The sequence below is a fragment of the Pseudorasbora parva genome, chromosome 5, assembly GCF_024679245.1.
Source record: "Pseudorasbora parva isolate DD20220531a chromosome 5, ASM2467924v1, whole genome shotgun sequence".
Taxonomy (NCBI): Eukaryota; Metazoa; Chordata; class Actinopteri; order Cypriniformes; family Gobionidae; genus Pseudorasbora; species Pseudorasbora parva.
The window spans coordinates 46091655-46117268 of NC_090176.1; the positions used below are offsets into that span (position 1 = coordinate 46091655).

At 37.1% G+C, this 25614-nt stretch overlaps 1 protein-coding gene across 11 annotated transcripts in view; it reads right to left on the bottom strand.

Annotated features, from left to right (window-relative positions):
• Positions 1 to 25614, bottom strand: part of tns1b (tensin 1b) — a 288631-nt gene that overhangs the window by 52082 nt on the left and 210935 nt on the right. For all 11 annotated transcript variants that reach the window (XM_067444489.1, XM_067444488.1, XM_067444483.1 and 8 more), the window contains 8 exons: positions 24257 to 24321; positions 23784 to 23867; positions 20368 to 20480; positions 17893 to 17953; positions 17430 to 17505; positions 14556 to 14685; positions 14381 to 14446; positions 14149 to 14265 (listed from right to left, as the gene is read on the bottom strand). In XM_067444489.1, coding sequence (XP_067300590.1) covers positions 14149 to 14265; positions 14381 to 14446; positions 14556 to 14685; positions 17430 to 17505; positions 17893 to 17953; positions 20368 to 20480; positions 23784 to 23867; positions 24257 to 24321 — 712 coding nt within the window. The remainder of the gene's footprint in view (positions 1 to 14148; positions 14266 to 14380; positions 14447 to 14555; positions 14686 to 17429; positions 17506 to 17892; positions 17954 to 20367; positions 20481 to 23783; positions 23868 to 24256; positions 24322 to 25614) is intronic.

Genomic DNA, 25614 nt, shown 5'->3' on the forward strand with positions numbered 1-25614 from the left:
ACATCATGCCCCTTTTTTAGTTTGTTTATAGTCAAATGTTTAAAAAAAAAAAAAAAAAAAAAAAAAAAAAAAAAATTATATATATATATATATATATATATATATATATATATATATATATATATATATATATATATATATATATATATATATATATATATATATATATATATATATATATATATATATATATATACACATTTTTACTACTGGTTGCAGGACACTATTAGCCTGACAAGCCAGACCCACATCAAGATGTTTGGTCTGGACACTCACCATAGACAGGGCTCAATCTGAGGGGCGGATAAACGGCTGTCTTTCAAACTCCCTCTGCACACGATAGGATAGCGCTACCACCAACCAGAGCAACGAAGGTGAAACAGCTTGTTGATAGATTAAACATACGTTTAAACATACTATGCCGTATCCGGTCGATAAAACATATCTTCCCTTTATAAGAATGACTTCAGTGCCATTCTTTGTCCTTTTCTCAGAGAAAAGTTTAACTCCAAGTCTTCCAGAGTCACGGTCAAAGCGGATTCGAAAGACCGCCGTTCGCCAGTTTCTGTTTACTAGAAGCACTCAAACGCAACTCGCCCGTCATCATTATGTTAAGCCCCGCCCACCGACTCTATACACGATGTGATTGGCCAGGAAGAGTTAGGCGATTACAGCTCAGAAGGGTATTGAGAGTTGCTAGACGACACTCGCGGGCAGATTAGATTTTCTGCCGCTAGGGTGCGTCTAGAATTCTAGGCTAGGACACTATAGTTCATGTAAGCGAGGATAGCAAAATAAAGTAAACTGTGACACATTATACCCCAAAATTCGACAGTGACTACCAGTACAATTGATAACAATTTACCAAAATGATTCAGACACTTTAACCTAACCATGTTTTGCTTAAAAAAAAAAAATCTTCAGTTGCTAATGCGACCTTTTACACGACATACTGAATAAAATGAAGCATTGCTTAGTCATTGGCTGACCTAAACTAGTATTCTCTAATTGTGTCCTTAAAGTTAACAGCTGGCAGCTGATTGGTTGATTATAATCCATTACATACCTTTCTATCAAAGTTATCTGACATTATCGAGATGGATTTGTTCTGACACAGTTTAACTCTGAGCTCTTTTCATATTTCATTACCATTTTCTAAACTGATGATAAACTGAAAAATGTCTGAATACATTTTAGTTTGTTTACATCGAACTGCACCAGAGTTTGTTTGGAAGCGTATCGAGACCCATCTTTTCAGCAGTCTCGGTTTGCTTCAGTGCGCACCAGGGTTCGGATGGCAGCCTTCACACTTATACAAATGATAATGAACCACACTAAGCCTTCGAGTTGCTTTTAATCGAACCAAACATGCCAAGTGTGAACACATCCTAAAATGATCTGAATACATTTAACAGGACCAAGATTGATCTTCTAAATGATTCCAGGCAAATCGAGCAGCCTATCTGCCATGAACTGTATATGGAGGTTATGTCGTAATGTCGTCAGTTATCTCCTTGTGGAAACATGGTTCTATTAAAAGTTTACATATAGATCCCCAACCAGGTATCTGACAAACCAGTAACTACATGAGGAAACCCCAAAAGGTTTCTCAATCAGCGTTAATAGAAGACGGGGGGCACATAACTGGACTCTCAGTCTCGTAAATATCAACACCACCGCCATCTGTCACAGGTCACTGACAGCTATTTAGGGGGAATATCTGACCCGTACCGAGCTATGTGCGTAGGCCTCTGGAATGCAGGAGAGAAACAAGACAATCGTGTCTTGTAAAGTGGAGGGGAGAGGAGAGGAGGCAGAGTGTTGATCGGCCGGTAAACGTGTCCTCCTGCTCTTCACCAGAGAGCATTGCTCCTCTCCACAGTAGTTAAATCTGAAGACAAACACAGGCGACGAGAGGGGTCTGGACAGCAGCTGCAGGCGTGCCGTGGGTGTGAAGGCAAAGGTCGAAGGTGAAATGTTATGATTGGCTAAATGTGAATCCTCCTGAAGGCCCCGAACACAGCCTGACAAAACATCATACAGCAGACACGCTGAACAACTGAGCCTCTGTTCGTAAAACTGGAGGAATATTCTGGGCATGATGTGCACACAGGCCTTTCATAAGGTCTGACATTTGCTATTGCGCAATGAGTTTGGAGTCAAAGCAGTTTAATTCCACAGATCTAAAGGGACAAATCTAAAGTCCGTTTACATAATAAAGATACATTTTGTGTCTATACAGCAGACTGATCTGCTCAGAGATCTGGGATGATACATGCACACGTCTCATGACAGCGGGGTCCAGGTACGTTTACCTGCACTTTTTGGGTGAAACGTCCACCGGAGGTGCTAAGTGGTAATATTTTTTCTCCATTCACAGACTGATCTCATGAAACGCCGTATATATAACACGCCAATTCGTATGTCATTTTGGCGTGCTATCAAGACGCATAATCGCTTTTTAGCGTGTTTATCAACGTCTTTACATTCTATCCCCCTACACTGCCCCTACCCCTAAACCTACCCAACACACACACACAGCCCCTAAACCTACCCATCACACACACACAGCCCCTAAACCTACCCATCACACACACACAGCCCCTAAACCTACCCATCACAAGAAACATTCTGCATTTTTACATTTTCAAAAAAACATAATTTAGTATGTTTATAAATCCATTTACCTTGTGGACACACACACATATTCAGATACATTTTGAACGAGTAACTCAAACTCTTCCCTAAACCTAGCCATTTGTGTATTATAAAAAACAGGATATAACAGGCAGATACGACTGCATACATAATTTATTCAGAAAGTACAAATATTCCAAGTGTTCCGAGGCCAAACAATTGATTTGTGTGAAGAAAATCCCCAAAAGCGATCAGTAACGTCGAATCCATCCGCCAAAGATTAATAATATATTTCAGATATTGCCGCCGGAAGAAATGTCAGGTCAGCTTTGACAGCATTGGCTGTCGTGTGTCTCGTGACCAATTGCGTCATTAAGTCAGCTTCGATTGTAAAATGCCATTGGCTCTTGAGTGTCTCGTGACCGATCGCATCATTCAACTTGTGTGTATCATTTGAATCAGACATATAAATGAACGAGTGCGTGTGTGTTCTGTTGGCAAAGGAGCGCGATCATCATTTCAAAGACTAAAACATTAAGATCATCTCTGTTCTTCACATGAAGATATCGTATGACTTCAGAAGACTTTGAATGCAACATGAGTTAATACTTTTATACAGTTTTTTGGTCAGTTTTTGCAATAAATAGTTGTGACTGTACATTTACTTGCCTGTTACTGTTACGTGTTTTATATTGTTGAGAGTTGGTAGGTTTAGGGTAGGAGTCGAGTTAGTTACTCCAAAATATAAAATTAGGCTATAAATATTCATTCTGTGAGATCAGTCATGATGTCATGTTGCGCATCTGGAATGGAGAAAAAATATTACCACTTAGCGCCTCCAGTGGATGGTTTACCCCAAAAGTGCTGGTAAACCAACCAGGAGGTACATAATTCGGGTGTTGCAAAAATGTAGGCAGAGTCACGTATTTCCAATGAGCCTAGGTTGCAATTAGGACGATTCTAAGGGCCCTGTTCAGTCAAATTCAGCGTTACATTTGGATGGTCTACTTTAAGTCAGGTCAACTAATTCTCAGAGGTTAGGGTTCAGGTTAGTAGAATAAGTTGACATGTACTTGCAACGTAACTTATAGCTAGTAGAATGTCTAAAGTGGATCACTGAAATAAAGTTCTCTAGCAGAAAATGTTTCTATTGTGTTTGAGTAAATCTCACAAAGCGTTTTCAAAGTTCGTCATTCACCCTTATATTTTGCTTAAAGAATATTAAACCTACTTCTGCTGTATTTTGATATTATTTTCAAACTGCGCAGCAGTTTTTATTATTGTAATGCAAGAAAAAAAATGCTTTTTATTACAGTAAGGTGAAAAAATAATTATACATTATCGAAAGGGTATTTGTCATGGCAGTATTTACTCCATGACTTTTAATGCATGCTTTTAAAAGATAATGATCTAATACAGATCACAATAATATTATTATAAATGAATATTGCATTGCAATGTTTACACTACGTCAACAGCGTAAGAGTCTGACACAGGCTAGAAAAACACTGGAAATAAAGTCTCCAATTGAAAACTTTCTTTGCATCAATTCACAGAAATTCAATTTGGCCAACTGAAAAATGTAGATGTGATCAGTCACTAGAAAATTGTATTTATTTATTTTACAGTAAAATTGTTGAATAAAGTCTTTATTTTTCTTTATTTTTTCCACAAAAAAGTATTTTCTTCACTTCATAAAAGGAAAGTTGAACCACTGAAGTTGCATGGGCTATTTTAACGATGTCTTTACTGCCTTTCTGGGGTTTGAAAGTGTTAATTAAATTGCTGTCTATGGAGGGAACAGAGAGCTCTCGGATTTCATCACAAATATCTTCATTTGTGTTCAGAAGTTTAACGAAGGTCTTATGGGTTTGGAATTTGTTGCATGCTTAATTAGTCTAATAACCTGATGATTAGTTAAAGTAATGTGCTTGTTACGTTAATAAGATAATATATATATATATATATATATATATATATATATATATATATATATATATATATATATATATATATATATATATATATATATATATATATATATATAGTAAAGTGTTAGTACATTGTGTTTGTAATTTATTCTGATTTTTAAAAAATTACTTAAATTTAATATTAAGAAATCCCTGAAGTAAAAAATTACAGCAATAAGAATGTAATAAGAACGTCTCCTGATTGGCTTCATCACTCGGTCTCCTCTCCACCAATCAGCTGGTGTGTGGTGGGCGTTCTGGCGCAATATGGCTGCCGTCGCATCATCCAGTTGGATGCTGCACATTGGTGGTGGTTGAGGAGATTCTCCCCTTCAATGTAAAGCGCTTTGAGTGCCTTGAAAAGCGCTATATAAATTGAACGTATTATTATTATTATTATTATTATTATTATTATGTAGAATGAGATTGCACTGTCAGACAACAAAACATCTTAAATTCTTTCTTTCATTTGAGCGTAAAATTAGCCGACTTTTTTTCTGTTACCCATTCAGTGTGTAAAGGCATTACTCCAGACCTCACTGGATCACACATTTCTGCAGGTGACAGGAGTTCAAGTTTGGCATTTCCTGATGCCATTCCATCTTTTCTCAGGATCATTTCCTGTCTTCACTCTACTAACCCCTTGTCTGGCTATCACCAGAACAAGTTCAATCTTTTAAGACTGAACATTGGTCCGGGGAGTCTGCTCTGTTTTCTCTACTGCACAAGTTCAAATGACTCAATTGGATAGTCCTTCAACCAATCAGACCAGAATCAGTGTGTCAAACTCTGGGATGAACAGGAATCATCTTCAACAGACATTAACCATATCATTTTCAATTCCTGCTAATCTGTGGCTTTTAGCTTTTGCCACTGTCAAAACATGACAAAAACATCCGGAAGACCACACACATGAACAAACAGTCCTCAGGTAGTTAAATCCGTCAGAGGGGAAACACGAAAAGTGCACCTCTGGTGTCATGTGTTAACAGATGGTGACAGTAAAAGCTGAGCGCTACTGAGAACTAAACTACAGCATGCTGAAAGGGTTAACCGTTTCATTTTGTTGGCAAAGCTACTGGTTTCTAGCCACATAATTAAACAACATTTGGGATAGCGAGGCCCAGCCATCCATCGCAAGAAGGTTTAATTGAAGCCAGCTTGATGTGTAGACACGTTTATTACGTAACAGTTAGACTGCCAGCCACACAAACAGACCATAATAAAGCTCAGCTTTGTACAGCTGAACTCTAAAATGCAATTCAAACACCAATCCTGCAACAACTCTGATGAAACCGTAGCAGACGCTCTGTTTAAGAGCTTAGCGTAAATATGTGCTAACCGCACTTAGTCTCATAATAAGGAAATCAGCTGTGCCTGCGAAACTTTGGAAAAGAGAAAAATGCCGTCTGAGATGGTGAAATTAAATGCATGCAGCCAGTGAGATTCATTTAACACTGTAATTTTTCTAAATGCATGCTTAAAACCTGTTGGGTTCTCCCATTTATTCAAAGTATAGCACTCGGAGCCTTGAAAACACATTTAAATTGTTGGAAGTTCTGCAGCCTAGGAAAACTTCATATCATGCTTCAACAAAAATAATGAGGGTGTAAGCCTACTTTTGGCATTTAAGGGTGACTCTTTATTTATTGGCAAATCTGAAAAATAAAACTTCTCCAAACTATGCTTCATCTATATTAAAAGTATCACATTTACTAAAATAAAGTGTGTGTGGGAGGTCCTGGTAAACCGGACATTATAGGGACAAAATGTCTATGTCCATCAAAAGGGTATCCAAAATTCTTGTCCTTGTGTATTCTTGGACATTTTTGTTCCCAATGATGAAAACAGCTTATAAATCTTACAGAATTATGTTTTTTTTTTTTTTGTAAAAATGTTAAAACGCAGAAGGTTTTCTGCAATGAGTAAGTTTATGGATATAATATACAGAATTTACAGCTAAAAATCATTGTGTTTATGGAAAGTCCGCATAAAACGTGAAAGCCCAGGGTGTGTGCGCGCGTGCATGTGTTTGATGTTAGCTAGTAGTAAATTAACTGATTTGATAAAAATGGAATTTAAAATAAATAAAAAATATCATAAAATTATTATTTCATAATAATAATAATAACAACATTATTTCATTTTTATTTTAATAAAATCTTTATATTTTTATGAAAACAATAAATACATTAATGTAATATTTAAAAATAAATAAATGTATAACATATGTAAAATAAAAAATTATAATAATATAAACATTTCATTGATTTTTGTTGACACCAAATCATTTCCCATTATGTAAAAAGTTAAAAACATTTCTGATGTTCAAACATTCTCACAGGTTGAGGGATAAAAATCTATGTATCTGACAAAGATTTGACAAATTTTACCTTTCAACACTGGGGGGGGGGGTGAAAGGGGAATAGTAGTGTCAAGCTATTATGATCTATCAGTTAAACACAACAAATCCAAATTAAAGTTTAAAATATATTTTCATTAAAAACACCACATAGAAGTTTAACATCTAACAGACAAAGCTTACTGCCATCTGTGGTTGGCACAAGTCACAGAAAACATACACAACTTTACCTCAGAGCGGATCAGATACTGTCAAGCTTTAACATTCCTCTCCAAACACTTCTTCAACCTCTTCTGGGCTTTTATGGTCCAAAAAAGACTCTTACAGTCCAGCCTGGTGTGTGTGTGCAGTGAACAGAGTCTCTTCGCTCTGTCACTCTCCCTCTAGTGACTGATAACAAAAAGGGCTTTTGGTATCCAGGCTGGAGGAGTTGGCTCTTTTTCACACACCATTTCTGTCAGCGCCTCTCCAATCCCATCTCCCCGCCGTCACACTTTTCTTACCCAACCATCCCAAAAATGCTGTGGGCAGGGCCTTGGCCAAATATGGGGAGGCCACGGTAAACAAGGCCTCGGTGCAGCCTCCAGTCTCTCAAGCCGAACCCCGGGAGTCAGAGCCACCCTCAATGACACTGATGGACGGAGGGATTGTTTTTACTGTCACAAGGCCTGTCCTCACCTTTCACTGCCGTATGTTTACTTGGCACTGTGGACAGTTATACAACGCTGCAATTCTATGTCAATTCTAAAGTCTTCATGGACTTCATGGGCTATTTTAAAACAGTATTAAGATCTTAGGGTTTTATATATATATATATATATATATATATATATATATATATATATATATATATATATATATATATATACACTACTATTCAAAAGTTTAGGGTCAGTAAGTTTTTTTTAGTTTTTAGAAATTAATACTTTTATTCAGCAAGAGTGAATAATTATTTTTATTTTTTTTTACTTTAAAGTGTCATTCATAAAATGAAAAGAAAAATGTTTCCACAAAAATAAGCAGCAGCACAACCGTTTTCAATATTGATTATAATAACACATTTTAAAAATAAGAAATTGATAGCAAATCATGAATTCTGAAGGATCATGTGACACTGAAGACTGCTGAACATCCAGCTTTGAACACAGAAATAAATAGGAGTTTAACATATATTCAAATAGTAAAAAAAAAAATATTTTTAATTCCAATAATAATTCCCAATATTACTGTTTTTACTGTATTATATGAGTAAATAAATGCAGCCTTGGAGAACTTCTTTCAAAAACAAAATCTTACTGACCCCAAACTTTTGAAAGGTAGTGTATATTTTAATTTGTATATGAAATCCATATACATTTTAACCTAAAATCTTGATTCAATGGGCTCAAAATTTAGGTTAAAGAATAGTTTGCATAATAATTTCATATTATACAAGGTAAGTTTTAACCATTTCAATCACCGATTTGCCTTCAGTACAAATATTTGTTAACAAAAATTAAATGAAAATTGAGCTGCTAAAAGCTACATGCAGAATTATACTAATAATTCCATGTGAGCAAGGAAAAAAATATTCAAAACTATCATTGTTCACTTATCAGAATCCCATTGTTTACAGATGGGATAAAAAATAAAGCACGACTTTCCATTTCATTCAAAAATACATTGCATTATCAAAATTAAATATAATTTTTATGGACATATCAAATCAAACAACACAAATTATTCTAAGCGTACATGACAGCATGATTTGTAAACTTGGCTTATAAAGTAAGACACAGAAAGCTATTTCGATGGATCTCAGCCCAGCGTTGAGGCCAGCTAGTGTAGTGTCTGTGGTTTCTGAGGTGTACAAATATCAGTGGACCAACAAAGATTGGCCTTGTTTTGCTCGAACACTGCCAGCAGCTCCTGTTAAACAGAGAAGTGCTATCTGTGGTCAAGGCACCAAGACGATAAGACATCAATTACTGAGCCATTAACATCCAAGAAGAGATAACGCATTATTATCTTAAAACGCTGCCCTCTCATTTGTGGGCAGGCTAACTCTAATTATGGTGCTCGGTCCAGATTAAGTGAGTTTTAAGATAGTGGTTTACTTCTCTAGTACTGTACGGGAAAAAATGTCTGTGATTCTTCCAAGTAGCCTTTAAAAGATGCATTAATGTTGTTCACCCACTTCAATGGAAAACACAAAAGTAGAGATTTTGGATTTCCTAGCTGCTCTTGTCCATAAAACAAAAAGTGGATGGAGCAATAAAAAGAGATGTCACATGCACTGTTACACTGTAAAAAATATTTAAAAATAAAAATTTGAGTTTATTGAAATAAAAAATTTGAGTTAATAAAATGAACCATTTTGAGAATCGACAGCCTTTATTCAAATATTATTAAAAGATGTTGTAGGCATATTGGTTAATTGTGTGTGGTTAATTTGTGATGACGCAGTGAAACATGCCAAATTGTGCTATTTTCATGATTTATCACATTTTTATGGGGTTCAGAAACAATAATATTTTGAGTTACTATTTAGTAAACCAATTTCCTTCATTTAAACAACTCAAATTTTTAATTTAAATAAACTCAAAAGGAACCAGGTTGCTTACTTTTTTAAGTTAAACCAACAAAACATTTTTTTTACTGTGTAGAGTTTATTGAGCCAAAGTATTTAATGCAGAGTCTAAAGCTCTAACAAATCAAAATTTTGAAAAGTGTTTACTGTATCAGGCTTTTTATACAACACTTTAAATTTGCATAGCTATATAAATTACTCGGATAATTCCAAAATTCATAAATGCAAGTTGCTACGGTCAAATCCAAAATGTGGATTTTGTTAGACCATTATCTCTAGTATAAAGTCCTTAACTGTAACACACTCTCTATAGTGGCTGAGAAAGGAGCGGGAGCATTTCCATTGTGTTCTGACTTGATTCTGCAGTGTTGTTAACTTAAATTTGTTTTTTCAATTTTTGTTGTGCTATGCACTACTGGGTCACCGTATGGAAAACAAGCTGCTTTAATATAAAACAGAGAGAAAGAAATAAGCGAAAGAAACAAGAAATGACATAAGGAGGGATTTAGAAATTAAATGATGTTCTTTTAAAAATACTGGAATGCACATCCAAACTGTATACATCATCTCCATTATCTAAAATATTTCTGATTTTAGCATTAAAAACATTAATAGTGGCCTATTCATGCAAAAAGTCAGCATATGAAGGACGGTGTTAAATATGCCTCAAGTCCGCTGTTCTTGGTCTATTAGCACCAGTCATTCTCTCCTCTGACATGTCAGCCAGTCCTTCAGTGTTGGCAGACGGGATGCATGAGATCCAGCAAAAAGGCACAATCTCTCTAGAGTCAGTCTTCTGGCTGCAGTCGCTCAATGGAGATGTTTGACTGTGTGATAGGCATCTTAATTCATTTGCAAATGTGCCCTTTCCATCCAGCAGTCCTACTGACTGAAGACAGCCTTTGTCAAGAGTGCAGAAGTTGGCAGTAGGATCAAAACTTTATATCAGAACTTTATTTTTACTCAAAGAATCTTAAAAAAGTACTACACTTTCTACAAAAAATACTGTTTTCAAAATAATAATAAAAAGAAATGTAATAAAACTGAAATCTTCAGTGACACTGAAGACTGGTGTAATGACGCTGAAAATGTTAAAATATTTAAATAGAAAACAGTTATTTTACATAGTAATCATTTTCAAAATAGTACTGTAATCATCAAATAAATATGCAATAACCTTTATGCCAGAGTCTTCTTTCAAAAGAAATCTTACCGACCCCAAACCTTTGAATGTTATACGGTTTGCCGGCAACTTGTGAAATCCGGCATTGTGTGGAATGCTATGGGAATATATAGAATGTCCGAATGCTAATAAAGGGGCATGAAACAGTGCCAGGTGATGCCAGGGGGCAGTTAGAGGGGCTTTGGGGTCTTGCCTCTTGACCAGAGATTTGGATTAGTTTACACCCTATTAAAGGTGGCAGCCTATTTCTGCCTGCCCTATTTAAAGAAAGGACTGGTCAAGAGGCTGGCGGAGTTTATAGCCTTTATAGCCTGTCATCTCAAATGGCTCCAACGTAGAACAGAGTAGAATTTAAATGTGTGCTAAACAGACTGGAGCTCCTTAAATTTGACCGCAGGGATATTAAAAATAACATAACGATACAGTCTCGACAGTTTAAAATGTATTTTTTGGATTGCAATAATCTAAACACACTCTTGTCGAATAGATAAACACGCCGCATGGGTGTTTTCGAAGACAAAAAAATATATATTTATAGTTGTAGCTGTTTTGGACATTGTGATTGGACAGGATCTCCTCACTACAAGAAATTGCACAATTCTCAGCCAACGCCTGGAATATTTCACAAAAGGCCACTGGAACCCGACAGGGGAAATGGAGGCTTGGGACGCAGGGTAGTGCGGAGTGGCTGTGGTCAAATTCCCACAGGAAAACTGGGCTCTGTGTGTTCTCCATTCAATACTGGGATTGTACCAACCTTCAGACCCCCTCCAGACCACCCTTAGTCCTTTCTGATGCATAACACACACCCACACACACACACACGAATGGCACGTTCTGATTGAAATCACTCTTTTTAGTCTGATAAACTGGTACTGATGAACTTATTCTTCTACTTTCCAAACACGCATGCAATCATTGCAGTGTTGAGTGTAATTAACGGCTAAATAAATAAATAGCTCAAAGCATTACAGTTTTGAACCACCGTAATTGATCCAGGTTCAATAATGGTCTATTGACAGCATTAGGGGGAACAATGTGTGTTATTACATACACACACACACACACATACATACATACACATATACACACACACGCATACACACACACACACACACACACACACACACACACACACACACACACACACACACACACACACGCACACACACACACACACACACACACACACACACACACACATACATACATACATACAGATTAGTTTTATGAACCTTTTGAATTATCAAAGTGTCAGTTGCAAAGCTCTCAGATTTCATCAAAAAGATCTTCATTTGTGTTCTGAAGATGAACAAAGGCTCACAGGTTGGGAAGGACATGAGGGTGAGTAATTAAGGACAGAATTTCCCTTTTTGGGTGCACCAACCCTTTAAAGCCTAGGTATGTAAGACTAGTTTCCATTTCACCAAAGCATGTTTGGAGTAGACTTGTCACTATAATGAATAACGTAAAAATTAAAGCAGACTATGATGAGAAAAAAAGTGTAACAGGACATTATACTAAAGCATATATTGTACCTCCAAACCTCGACAGAATTCCATACACATCCTCCTTGCATTCCTCGCTCTGACTTTCCCTCTCCAGAGAGCTGACCCACCAAATGAGGATGTCTCAAAAAAGGACAACAAATCACATGTTTGAGGACCAGAAGCACACCACAAGTCAAAATAAGGAGGCTCGCAGCTTAGGCCACAAGGGTGTGAGGACAATTCCAGTGACACGACGGTGTGTGTGTGTGTGTGTGAACTTAACTCGAACTCTGTGATTTGTAAAAAAACAGCACTACAAACTCATCTGATTAAATCAGTCTCTGTCGCACGCACAGATTATCATAGTCTTGTACACAAACAACTCTGTCACAAAACTCTAATGCAGCCAGAATGCTGATGAACTGATTTCGGACGGATAGATGACCCGAACACAGACTCTATGTGAACTCTGAGAGACCAGCGTTAGTTAATAAAGGAGTAAACAAAGCTCTCTCTTCCAAAACTCAGTGAGCTGCCTTGATGTGTACAGACTAAAGAAGCATCCTAAATGTCATGAAACCTCATACTGCAGGTGACTGATCTGGCAACATCTCTGTGTGTCCTACAAAGCACAAAGGAGACTCGACTAACAGAGGTTGGTGTTAAAACATTGCTAAGCTTACAATACTATAGTGCAACAGTCGTGTTCCGAAAGTAAAAATGCCATTCATTTTCTCCACAGGGAAATAGATTTTTAACAATATTTTGCAAACCTTTAAAGACTGTGAGTTATAAGGTTGCTAATTGATGGTATTTGATTCATGTTGAAGCCTGCAGTATTTCAATGTATTTGTATAACAGTGGAACTTGTGGTGAAAAACTACATTAAACACGATGCTGCACAGAAAATTCCACCAATCAGTGTCAAAACAAGCAGCACGTGCCTAAGAGCTCTTAACTCTTTCCCAGGCAAACACAGAATTTTCCGTTATTTTTGAAAAAGCGCTTCCCGGCCAAGAACGTAATTTTCCGGGTTTTCGTGTTTTGACTCTCAGACACTAGAGGGCGCTATTACACATCTTCTGAATGAGTACTGAATCTCCTGATTAAAACACATGAGAGGATGCAGCAAAACAAGCGATCGCAAGTAAACATGCATATGCAAAAAAACGTGATCATTAAACATATAAAACTATCTAATGTTACTGAATGAAATGTGGACCCAGGACAGCTACAGGACTGTGCAATCATTAGGGCTGTTGATGGACTCAATCTGCTCCATCTGTGTTTGATCATCGGATCTAATCACAAAAATCGATTTTTTCAGCTTTTTGTTCAAAACGTAGATTTTTTATGAAATGTACTCATATTCAAGTGTTGATAAAAAATGTATGCATGAAGCTAGAATAAAATGGGTGTTTTTGTTTAAAAGAAGAGGATCGGCTCTTTCTTTTGATATATTGGTAAGATATTCGTAAAACAAAATATTCAATGGGCTATTAATTTTTTGTAGGAAAAACAAAAATGGTGGCTGGCAACTTTTTTTGTTAAACACTGGTGGGGAAATAGTTAAGCTCCACCCACTCCCATAAAGCACTGCGAGTGATCGAGTCGACCTCCATAAGCTCTCAAACTATTTGTATATATGCATATTTTGCAATAAGCTTAAAATATATCATTTTGATATTAAAATTAATTTGTAATATTATGATTCACCTCATAGATGGATGGCTTGGTTCTTGGCTTATAATATATTGTGTTCAAAGTAACTTTAAATGGGGGAAAAAAATAATTTGTACAAGCAGAAATGTGAAACTGGTGTTTTGGAATTTGTCCGAAGCAAAAATAGAACTGTTTTACTACCATTCTGGATTCACTGTGGGGAAAATCTAATCATTTCCATCATCTGTTGAAAATGAGACTACAGCTTCACTCACCTTCCATGGAATCTTCACAGCGCTGGTTGAAGTTCTCGTAAGAATCCCAGCGAATCAGAGGATCTTGGGTATTGTAGTCCACAGAAACACTGGGCCCGTTCTCAAGATGGTCCATTCCTATGACAGAACATCGAACAGTCAGAAGCTTCTGGGCTCAGTATATGCCCCATTTAAAGTATTTCTGTGATTCATTTATTAGCTGAAAATGAACAACAATAAATAGAGTTCTTACCTTGGATTTTTTCTGGGCCGAAAGAAAAGACAAATTCCACTTTTCCATATTCAGGAAATCTGTCATCTGAAAAAAGAAATGGAATGACTAAAGGAGTGCCATCAACACAGTCTATTTAAAGATAAATAAAATAAGTCTGACTATGCAAGACTAAGCCAAGGCAAATCCAGCAAACCTTTAAATGTTTCATCAAGCTCATCTTTGCCAAAGACGATGCCCAGGTCATGAACAGCACAGGTGTGAAACTGCACTCTGAATATGACATCGCGGGACGGGCTGCGGAAGCGTTTGTGATAGCACTTGAGCTGTGGAGGACATAACAGGTGAAAGTGAAACACACAGACACTGAAAACAGTCAAAGAAATCACATGCTACTATTAAGTGAAAGTATGCTGACTTTCAGCCAGGCCGAAAAAAGAACATACCAGTAGATACATAAACCCGTTTTAAGTCAAATGTTCCAGGTTAAACACAAGTTATAAAGCTATGACAGGACAGAGGAATAATCTTAATTAAAAATAGTTTTGACTTGTCTAAGTAAGAAAGAAAGCAAAGCAAGCAAATGAATATATAAAAGTAATAATAAGTAAATAAATGCTTATTAACTTTATTGCAGCTTATTGTTTTTGCAGTAACAGATACAAACATATGAATGCTTTGCACTTTTTTTTTCATATTGTCTAAAGCATAAACAAAACTGCATTGCCAGTGTAATTCATTTGAGTGCCGTTTGCTTCACTTAAACTTGCAACCATGATTTATGCTTCTTTGTTCAGAAATTATTTTCTGTGGTAATCGACATGGCACAAGCTGTATTGAACTTGTATTGAACCCAGAACATTCCTTTAAGAGCATGGCAAATCATTCAAATGCAATCCTGCGTCAACACACGTACGGTCTGCACAGAAAGTTCTATTCACGGGCTTGGAACGGATTGTTTGAGAGGTTTTGGATGCTGGTTGCCTCGCCTTCCCATGGTGCAGCAGTGCCAGAGATGTCAGTATAGTGAAAGTATGTAAAACAACAGAGCTTCTCCAAAACCCAGACAAGGACATAAAAATGTCCTCACTGGCCACTGAGGAAATTGTATCCCTCTTTTTGTTGCCCAAAATAACTATAATTAACCTACTTAACTTAGGGCAGAAAGACATAAAATGTACAGCTTTTCAGATGGGAGAGGGAAACCAAACAAACACGACCAAATTGAGGAATATGGGGGCTGGCAAAGCATTCTGCGGTTTTCCCAAACTGCAGCAGAGACTCGGTCGAACACATGGGGGGTCCGCTTCGGAAAAACACAGCTCAGTGATTCACAATCAACTGAATAAAGCTTTTAAAAGCCAAGAATTTATCTGATGACGACAAAGCAAAAGGTAGATGTACTGAATAATAAGATATTCATGCAAATTCATCCTTAAATTCCACCCAAATTATGCTAATAATATAATTTGTAATGAAAATAAATATTTTCACTTTTGATCTCAGTCGCTTGGACAGTCGCACACACACATATTGACCTACAGTATAATACGCTTTGGCTTCTGTTGTGGTTGGTGTTCAGGAGAGAGTCCTCTATAGATCAGCTCTGATTGATTTCAGAGAGAGTGCCCCTCTACGAGCACAGCACTATGATAAAGCACTCAGCTCTTTTTTCATTTCTCTTCCAAAAAGCTTTCTGGGATAAAATGCAAATAAATCCATGCAGAGAAGTGGCTCTCATCAGGAATGAATGTGTGATGGATGGCCCTCTCGACATCTGCTTTATTATTGGCGTGTTGCTCTGAGAAATGCCCATAAATGGAGGAAAAACCTGTGCCATATTTAACTTCACAAGTCAAACGCAAAAATGGTATGAAATTACATTTTACATAAAGACAATTATAGGACCAGGATTTGTTTGCTTTATGACAATTTCACAACAATTAGGAATATTTTCCTAATTGTTTTACATTTGATTTGTTATTTCATTATTCTCAATGAAGATGATTCACATTACTGTAACATAGTAATTGGTAATTAGAAATTAGAAATGAACATTAACTATATTGGTGAAAATGCAAGATATTATTTTTATTATTTTTATTTATTTTTTAAATACCATTGTGTTCTAATTTGCCAATAGAATAGAATAGAATAGAATAGAATAGTTTATTGTCCTAAAATAGACTTAATTTTCTTTATAAAATAAAATAGTTTATTTTGATTTTATATGGTTTAAAATATAATCTAATATAATTAATATAAATATTTTGCATTATATTGATGAGCCTTTGGAGGGAAAATCTGCTTAGATGTTAAAGGTCCCGTTCTTAGCGTGTTTTCGAAGCTTTGATTATGTTTACAGTGTGCAATATAACATGAGTTCATGTTTCGCGTGTAAAAAAACACAGTATTTTTCACACAGTTTACTTATCTGTACAGCGCTGTTTCCTCTGTCCTAAAAACGGCCTGATGATTTCCTTGTTCTATGAAGTCCCTCCTTCAGAAATACGTAACGAGTTCTGATTGGGCCAGTGCTTCCCGTGTTGTGATTGGACAGCAGCTTAGCGCACTTTGCCCGGAAAGGTCCCGCCTCTTACCATAACGGGGAGCTGCAAGCGCTGAATGCACACTCTTCTCCACGTGGGAGAGCAACAAGACCACGCCCCCTATTTCGCATGTTCTTGTGGGCGGTGTGTTAGTCAACAAACGGTTCTAGTGACGTCATTACATGCCTGCACTTCCTGCTGTAGTCCAAACCGGCCGTTCGCTGTAGGCTTTGAAAGGGAACTTCTGTTAAATAAAATATCTCGCTTGGCATTGAACTTTGAGCTTTATAATTTTACGGGCATTATTTATGCTCTAACAGCAACATTACACACTAAATAAAGTTTGAAAGATGGAATCGCGAAGAACGATGTAATGATGAAAATTATGGAAATTATGTCCTGAAACATTTCTTTTTTATGACACAACACACTGTGTAAGGACTGGTCATAACTTCACCCCTAATTAAAAAAAAGACTCCTATATGTATGTTTTTGCCAGGTTGTGTAAGATTCATTCTTACCAGAATGTCTCCTTTCAGAAGCAGGCCAGGTTCGATGGTGATGCAGATACTGGTCTGACTGTCTCCTTGGACGTTACTGCAAAAATCAGTCAGACACACACACACGTTAACCACAAACAACTTTACATTAAACGCACAAAAATGAGCCTAAACATATGTGTGTTTAATGCATGGCTTGCAAGACATATTTGTATTTGTATCGATCTATATGTATTGAACTGAAAGGGTCATCCATATTCCCTACTGCTAACAACAAACCCTTAGTTTAAGAGTGTGGAGGAAGCTACAGGGGCTGAGTTCAGTGATGTATGGGAAAAGCACATGTGGGCTCCGCGGAGTGTGATTCAGAAGCCCCCACCCCCCAGACACAGAGGGCCGCCTGTGATTGGATGTCCTGAAGGCTGGGCTACATGCCAGGGAAGCATGAGCAATACCGTGTAGGAAAACATGGGGTGTTTCTTACTAGATCCCAGATGTGTAGACGGGCTGCATAGCCTGGTAGATCTTGAGAAAAGGGCGGCAACCTGAGAAACCATGAGAGAGAACAAAAGCAAAATGTTACTAGAGCTCTAAAAGTGGAATATCACAAAGGCTGGTCTTCATCGTGGAGCAGAAATCGTCTCTCTAACTCTCTTAGGCCGCGTTTATACCCAGTATTGAGATGTATCTCAGATGATACGATCACAAGCAAATGCAACACTTTCTGTTTAAAGAACTTTTTTTGGTATTTACACCGTCTCCAACGCGTCTCCTAAAAAACTACTCGTGATCTGGTTTTGTTGAGGAGAGGGTCTGAGATACGATGACCGTTTCATTGCATGCTGACGTCACTCAAACCGAAGACGCTCCATTTATATTTTTCTAAATGTGCAATATAAATAAGGTATAATGACTAAATTACTTTTTTCCAAGCAATTGTTCTCAAGCTTTGACAGGTGGTGGACCACTGTAAAATAAATAAACAAGCACTCCTAATAATTTATTCAAAAACAATTTTATACCCGAATATAAGACAAGGTTTTGCGTCCTAAAAATAGGTTGAAAAATGGGGGGTTGTCTTATTTTCGCGATATAGACAAAATCACATAAACTGGCGATAACAAGGTCACGCTGTTGACGCTCGCACAGCCACTTGAGGATGCCGCTCACACAGAGAAACAGCGGTAAACATTCAAAATGGTGTTTTTATATTTATAACATATGACACAATTAAACAACATCACTCAACCAAGAGTGTGCTTTCCTGAATACCATCATGACTGAAAGGACACTGATTTCATGACATTTCCATAAAAAAATTAACATAGTCACTTACATTTTATATGCAGGAGTGTTTTTGTTTTATTTCAGCAGTGAAAATAGTTCCAAACAAAGATTCTAAGTAACAAAGTTCCAAACAGCAGAACCATAACGCGTTTCACAGCAACAGTGTGCGTTACTGAATGATTCAGTGTTTGAATGAATCAGTTGAATCAAAGATTCAATAACCTGTTTGTAAACAACTGCCTCGATCTTGAATGAATTAGCCATTTGAATGAATCGTTTGAATGAATGACTCAATGACTCACTCATTAAGACTCACCTTCTGCCACCTACTGGAGGTTTAATTTAATGTTTAAACAAACTTTCTAAAATGTCTTATTCATCCAAAAATACAAATCTCATTACATTATTTAATGCAGTTGTAATTTGTCAGTGTAAATTATTTAATTTGATTGGTAACAGCCCTGGCCTAGTGTCTTATTTTAACTGAATGTATAGATCAAATTTAAGAATATAAGATTAGGGTTAAAAATGCCCTTTAAAAAAGGTAAACATATCACAAATATGCAGATTTCAATATGCCAAAGCTGTTTGAACTCTGTTGAGAATATTGCTTCAGAATAAATTATATTTACAACACAAAAAAATTAAAAAATACACCTTTTTTACTCGGACAAATGAATAGGCATTTTACTTATCCGAGAACAAGCACATGAACATGCTTAATGTCGAGGCCTGTAACGAATGGTGTAAAAAAATTCCAATGAATTATCAGTAGAATTTTCAAATAAAAACTTTAGATTTCTAAACACATTCCTAAATGAAATGGCTGCTATTGCATCTATTTGCATATTTTTATATTTGCTCAATGCCTAGAACTTTTTATTTGAAATTTGAACGTCCTCTATATTTATGATTGTGTATTTGAATGTTGGTATGTTATGTGTAATTTCATGTCGCCTTGTACTCTGCGCCTTATCTTGGCCAGGTCGCGGTTGCAAATGAGAACCTGTACTCAACCGATTAACCTGGTTAAATAAAGGTAAAATAAAAATAAATAAAATTCGATTGAAAACCAGATTTTTTCCACAAAAATCTATTTTCTCCAAAAATAAGTCTGGAAAATGGGGGGTCATCTTATATTCGGGTACATAAGGTAATACATTTAACAGGTGATGAATATATTTTTATTTATTTTTTAAATGTAATGATAATAGAATGGGTGAACTATCCATTTAAAATAATCATAATTTGTTGTTATGTTTATAATTATTGTAGTTGATTAACCAATTAATTTGAGTAATTCAATGTTGGTTAAATCAGTGGACCACTTCAAAAACTTTACGGTCCATCATTTTGAGAACGCAACACATAACATGTCTGGGAAGGAGGGATTTGATTTTACTACTGTGATGTGGTCACATGCTTCTCTGACCACCTCCGACTGTGGTTTCAATGATCGGATCACAAAACATTCTGGAACTCGTCTACAGCTGTATTTAGCGCTGACCTCCTGTGATCGGATCACCCGAGATGTGTGTAAGAGAGCAGCATGTTGTCAGTCTGACAGGAGGGCGTCAAAAGCAGCAGGACTGGAGACAGGCCCCAGAAACCTGCTTTCAACACCCCTGGCAGTCGCTGACAAATGGCCGGCGGCCAGAGCATTTCAGCTCACCTCCTTTGGATTCGAAGTTTGGGATCCCGTGCATGATCACATGGTGCAGAAACAGGGGCTTGTTGTTGATCTTGATGTTGCCGGAGAGCAGACCGCTGAAATACTGCACATACCTAGAGCAAAACAAAAGATTATCAGAAATAATGCTATAAACAAGACTAGTGTACGACACTAATGATTACAGACAACTGGGGAGGACTGAGATATGAACAAGTGTGTAGAGACGTCAAAACTACTGGTACTTACATATTAGTAGTTTTCTATAAATATTTTATATAAAAAAAGGCATCCTTTACAATTATTACAATAATCAGAAAGATTAAGCTGAACGATGGCAGCCTAAAAATTGTATATATAAAACTTTCAAACAAATTAGTTATATAAATTACCTATTAAATTAGTAGGTTGAATGACACGTCTGCCATAGCTTGATAGGGTCTGTATTGTTTTTAATCGTACTTTTAAACTTCGGGTTTCGGGTAGTAACCCAAGAACAAAAAGAACTACAAAATTCGACTGCTTTACGGCATATACGTCACTTCCACCAACACCCACACTTCCTTCAATTCGGACGTGCGAGCCCAACTTTGTTTGTCGGACAAATAAGAAAGAAAAGGTTTTGTTGGAAGAAAGCACTAAGAGGAAACGAAAAAGCGATCGGATTAAAGGCAGGACGAGGATCAACATGTGACCAGCGTTTGCTCGTCGGCGTTAGCTGGAGGAGGCGTGCCCGACCGATGCTGTCCTGCTTGTTATGGTGATTACCTACCACTCAAACATTGAATTGAAGTATCATATAGATTCTGTAAAACGGTAACCAATAGACTACTACAATGACGCTGGCTTGTAAACGTGAGCATCCCGATTATTTGGCGTTTGAAAAAAATAAAACCCATGAAATTATATTCATATGACATGCTGAAACATATGCCACTGACTGTAACGTTACCTGGGATGAAGACATTTTACACGCAACGCCAGAAGAACACCTGTATGTGAACTCCTCCTGCAGTGTTCAGGGGAACTGTTAGCGCAGCACCAACCCTCGGGCCGCTTTTATGAAGTTATTTGGCCCGCCCCGCACCCACGACCATTAAATAGACATACGGGGTCCGTGGGTTATGAGACAACCCGTGCATCACTAGTTCAGGGCTATCAGGGTTGTCATGTCAACAAATGCACGCGCGATGGCATCCCCTGTTTTAGGATGACAGAGTTTACGACAGTAGTTGAGGACATTATTTTTTCCCAACTGTAGGAGGACCCCGAGAGCAAAAGTTACCCAGTGTTGCTTTAAGGACCATATTGGACATCATATACGTTTTTGCTGTGGTATTAAACTTTTATTGAGAATCATAAGATTTTATTGGCTACTGAAACTCTAGTATCGTGACAGCCATCCGTTTAAGAAACACAGATGCACCTGTTGTATAATCTTGCTTGCTGAGTGCGTGAAAGTCTTGGGTTTCAAGCAAAAGACATATTCATGTGAGTGTGTATTACATAACACTATCTAAACACTGCTGTCAACGCCATTTAGGGTCATAAGATGGTTTCATCTGCAGATGAGGAGCATGTTGCTGTGTTTCCAAGCCCTTAGCACAGATGTTAGGGTTTATAAACAGGAAAAGGCTTTTTTTTTCTTGTACGTTGAAGCGGTGTCTCTGGAGAGGGACAGTGACCAACGTTTCAGCATCTTCCTTGGCAGATCGCCCGAGGCCTGGTTTCCCATGAACATTGGGTTGTTCCAGGGCCCCTCTATTCCAGAAGAGCAGAACGGCAGAAATCATAAGCTCCATCTTTCCTCCTGGAGTAAACCTTAACCATGACTCTGCTTTTCCATTTTCCATGAAGGGAGCACAAGTATGTGCCCCAATGAAATCTAGTTTTAATGAAGCCTGAAGTGCCAGTGCTTCCATATACAGATGGAATGCCTGATTCTGTAAAAGCAGTGTAAAAGTATTCCCTTATGAGGCATAAATGTGTGTGTGTGCTCGAGCCCAAAGAGTATGTACACGTTTATCAGCATCTTTGGGTTTGTAACTGTACATTGGGGTGCAAGAATCTATGAAATTACTAGTGGAAAAACATTCTTTTCTTTAATATAAAATCTTTCATTGCAACATGTATGATCACCGTTGAAATCTGAGTGAAAGGCTGAACTGGAAAGCACTGGAGCTGACATGACCAAAACCTAATGATCATGTTCTCCTCCAGCATAATAGGAGATGTGCAGGAGAACATCTGGAGCTTCAATGGAAGCAAAACATCTGTGCAAAGAATGTCACACCATCAATGCCCCTCGTTTTGATTATTTAAAGGGGACCTATTATGTCCTTTTACAAAGTCTTGGTTTAGGTTTGGTGTCTACTGTAATAGGTTTTCGTGCTTTAATAAAAAAAATTACAATAGACATTATTTTTCACATATTCTACATTGTTGCAGTACCTCTCTTATCAGTCTGTCAGTAATGCTTTGTTTAGTTCCCTCTGTTTATCCCCTCCTTCTGAAAAGCACAACGTGCTCTGATTGGTCGGCTGGAGCGGCTGTGTTTTGATTGGCCAACCGTTTTAAACTAGTTTGGGAAATGGCATGCACCTTTACCGTAACCGAGTTTCTAAACACTACTAATGCAACTCAACAAGGCTTCAACCCCCTTTTTGTATGCCTTGAGTCTGGAAAAAAACAATCAAGATATTTCAGTGTTTACTGATATAGTGAATAACTCATTTTGTGGTGGACTTTGGGCTTTGTAATTTTGTAGAAAATTACACACTAAAGAATATTTTAAAAAATCATTACTGCAGTATTAGAAACATTTCTTCTTATTATTATCCATTGATGTTGAAAACATTTATGCTGCTTATTTTTGTGGAAATTGTAATACAGTTTTTCAGGATTCTAAAGCCTTGTAACATTTCTGTCTTACATGTCTAACTATGTGCCCTTTACACTTTTCAAAGTGCGTCCTTGTAAAAGTATTAATTTCTTAGAAAATAAAACCTCACTGACCCCAAACGTTTGAATTGTATAGCATTTCTGTCAATATTGACCATCAAAGTGAATTGGATTGCAACTGCAGCAATAGTTTGAGCACATCTGATCTGAGATCAGTTGTAGTGAGAGATATGTCATTTGCATGTATGATAGTGTCGGAACCGAGACGCGATCAGACATGAGGTGCTCAGAAAGAGATGTCACAGTGTTTTTTTTTGTTTGTTTTTAGGACATACCACATTGCCATAGGGTAAAGTTAAGTAAACAACTCATCACCCAACTTAACTAAAACTTAAGCGTTATCTGGAGGTGAAGCTCATAAATTTGAACAATGGCTGAAACTGAATGCTCACAATGAGGGTCAAACTCATAAAGCACACAGATAAGAAGTCAGATGGGGAAAACAATGCACAACTGACCTTCTCTGGGAAGGCTGGCCCACAGGAAGCACTTTATCTTCATAAAACCTCTTCATGGCAAACCTGTCCAGAGCCTGGTCGGCACTGCAGAGGCAAAGGAAACACGTTTGGGTACATTTCTCTAACACATTGCACAAAATCATCATATTCTTAATGAGCATCTTTGTCTCGTTTTCCAGTAAAAACTTATGTAAATCTGCTTCTTGAATTTACTGGAAGCTTTCTGTCTATAAAAATAGCACTTTTTGCTTCAGAGATGAATTTGATCAGCACTTAATTCGAGTCTTGAGACAAATCCTCCTTTGTAAAGTGATGCAATTTTGCCAGTTGTTTTTCCCGCCGCCCCCCCGCTCATGTGTTACCTAACGCGTGGCCAGTCTTGTGATGTGGGATTAAGGTCTTTCCATAATAAGCGTTCAGAGGAGCATCTTTAATTCAATAAACACAGACAGTAGGCAGTCTACTTGTCTTACCTCGCTGATATGTTGCTGTAATGCATGTACGCAGCCACAACTACTCCAGTTCGGCCTCGGTTTCCCTGCATGAAGAGAAGCAGACAAGTTTATCAAATAATGCAATACATTATTTCATGTCAAATGACCTCATATACGTCTAAACATTTAGACTATTAAACATGTTTTATTCAGATGAAGGTAATATTAGTTTGTTTATATTTAAGAATAAACTAATATGATCATATATGTCAGAATTTACAATTACGTGAAATTCTAACATTAAAAACGTTCAATTTATTAAGATTCCAAGTAGTTGTTTTTTATTTCTATAATCAAAAGGATTAAATCTAAACATGTTTCACAGGAATAAAGTAAAATATAATAATATCCTATCCTGACATGACATTTTTTTCCAGTGGATAAGATACATTTGTATCCTGTTAAAGCTTGTTTTATTTCAGTTAGTTAACATTGCTTCATGTCTTATTTAGATTTTTAATTTTTTCACTAGTTAAATTTAAATAACTAAAACAAACAAACACACACACACACACACACACACACACACACACACACGCACGCACGCACGCACGCACGCACGCACGCACGCACGCACGCACGCACGCACGCACACACACACACAATTACTATATATAATAACTAAACAAAAAACGATTCAAAAGATTATCAAATACTAAAATACTATATTAATGATACTGACTAATAAAACGGAAAAAAGGATACATTAAAGCAGCATTAATGACCCAAAAAACAAACATGACGGCAAAGAACTTAAAACAGTATTTCATCTATGGTTTGAGTCATTTTGAACCCAGTTGTGCTCTTTCTGAATGAATGAACATTTCCACCATCAAGCCATCGCCTTGTGTTTCCACTGTTACAAAGAACAACACAGGTTGCCATAACAATACAGTGTTTATGGTTTCCTGTTAAAAAGGCAGCATATTTGTGTTTATGACATCTCTGGCCCTTTATAAATCCAGATCACAACCTCTCTTGGCAGCGCTACACTTCTTAATCTACTGAAAATGCTCTCATGAGCGGATAGCAATGGGTAAGATGCGCTTTGAGGGTGTGGAAAGAGTCAGGTCTGTTTGAAATCAAGTGGAAAATACAGTAAAATGGATTTGTGAAAGCACTAGACCATATCAGGACAGACCTGCGACTCACTGAGACTCTAGAAGATAACCCACAAACTCCACAAGAGGCTGTTTTCTGACGTTTATACTCACGGACAGAATACCTTTCATTAGCCAGGCACTTAACAATACCGCTATCCTCAAAAACAACAAGAAACATTTTACAATCTAACTTCAAAACGCTTTGTCATCATTCTAATGTTTATAAGTGGTAAC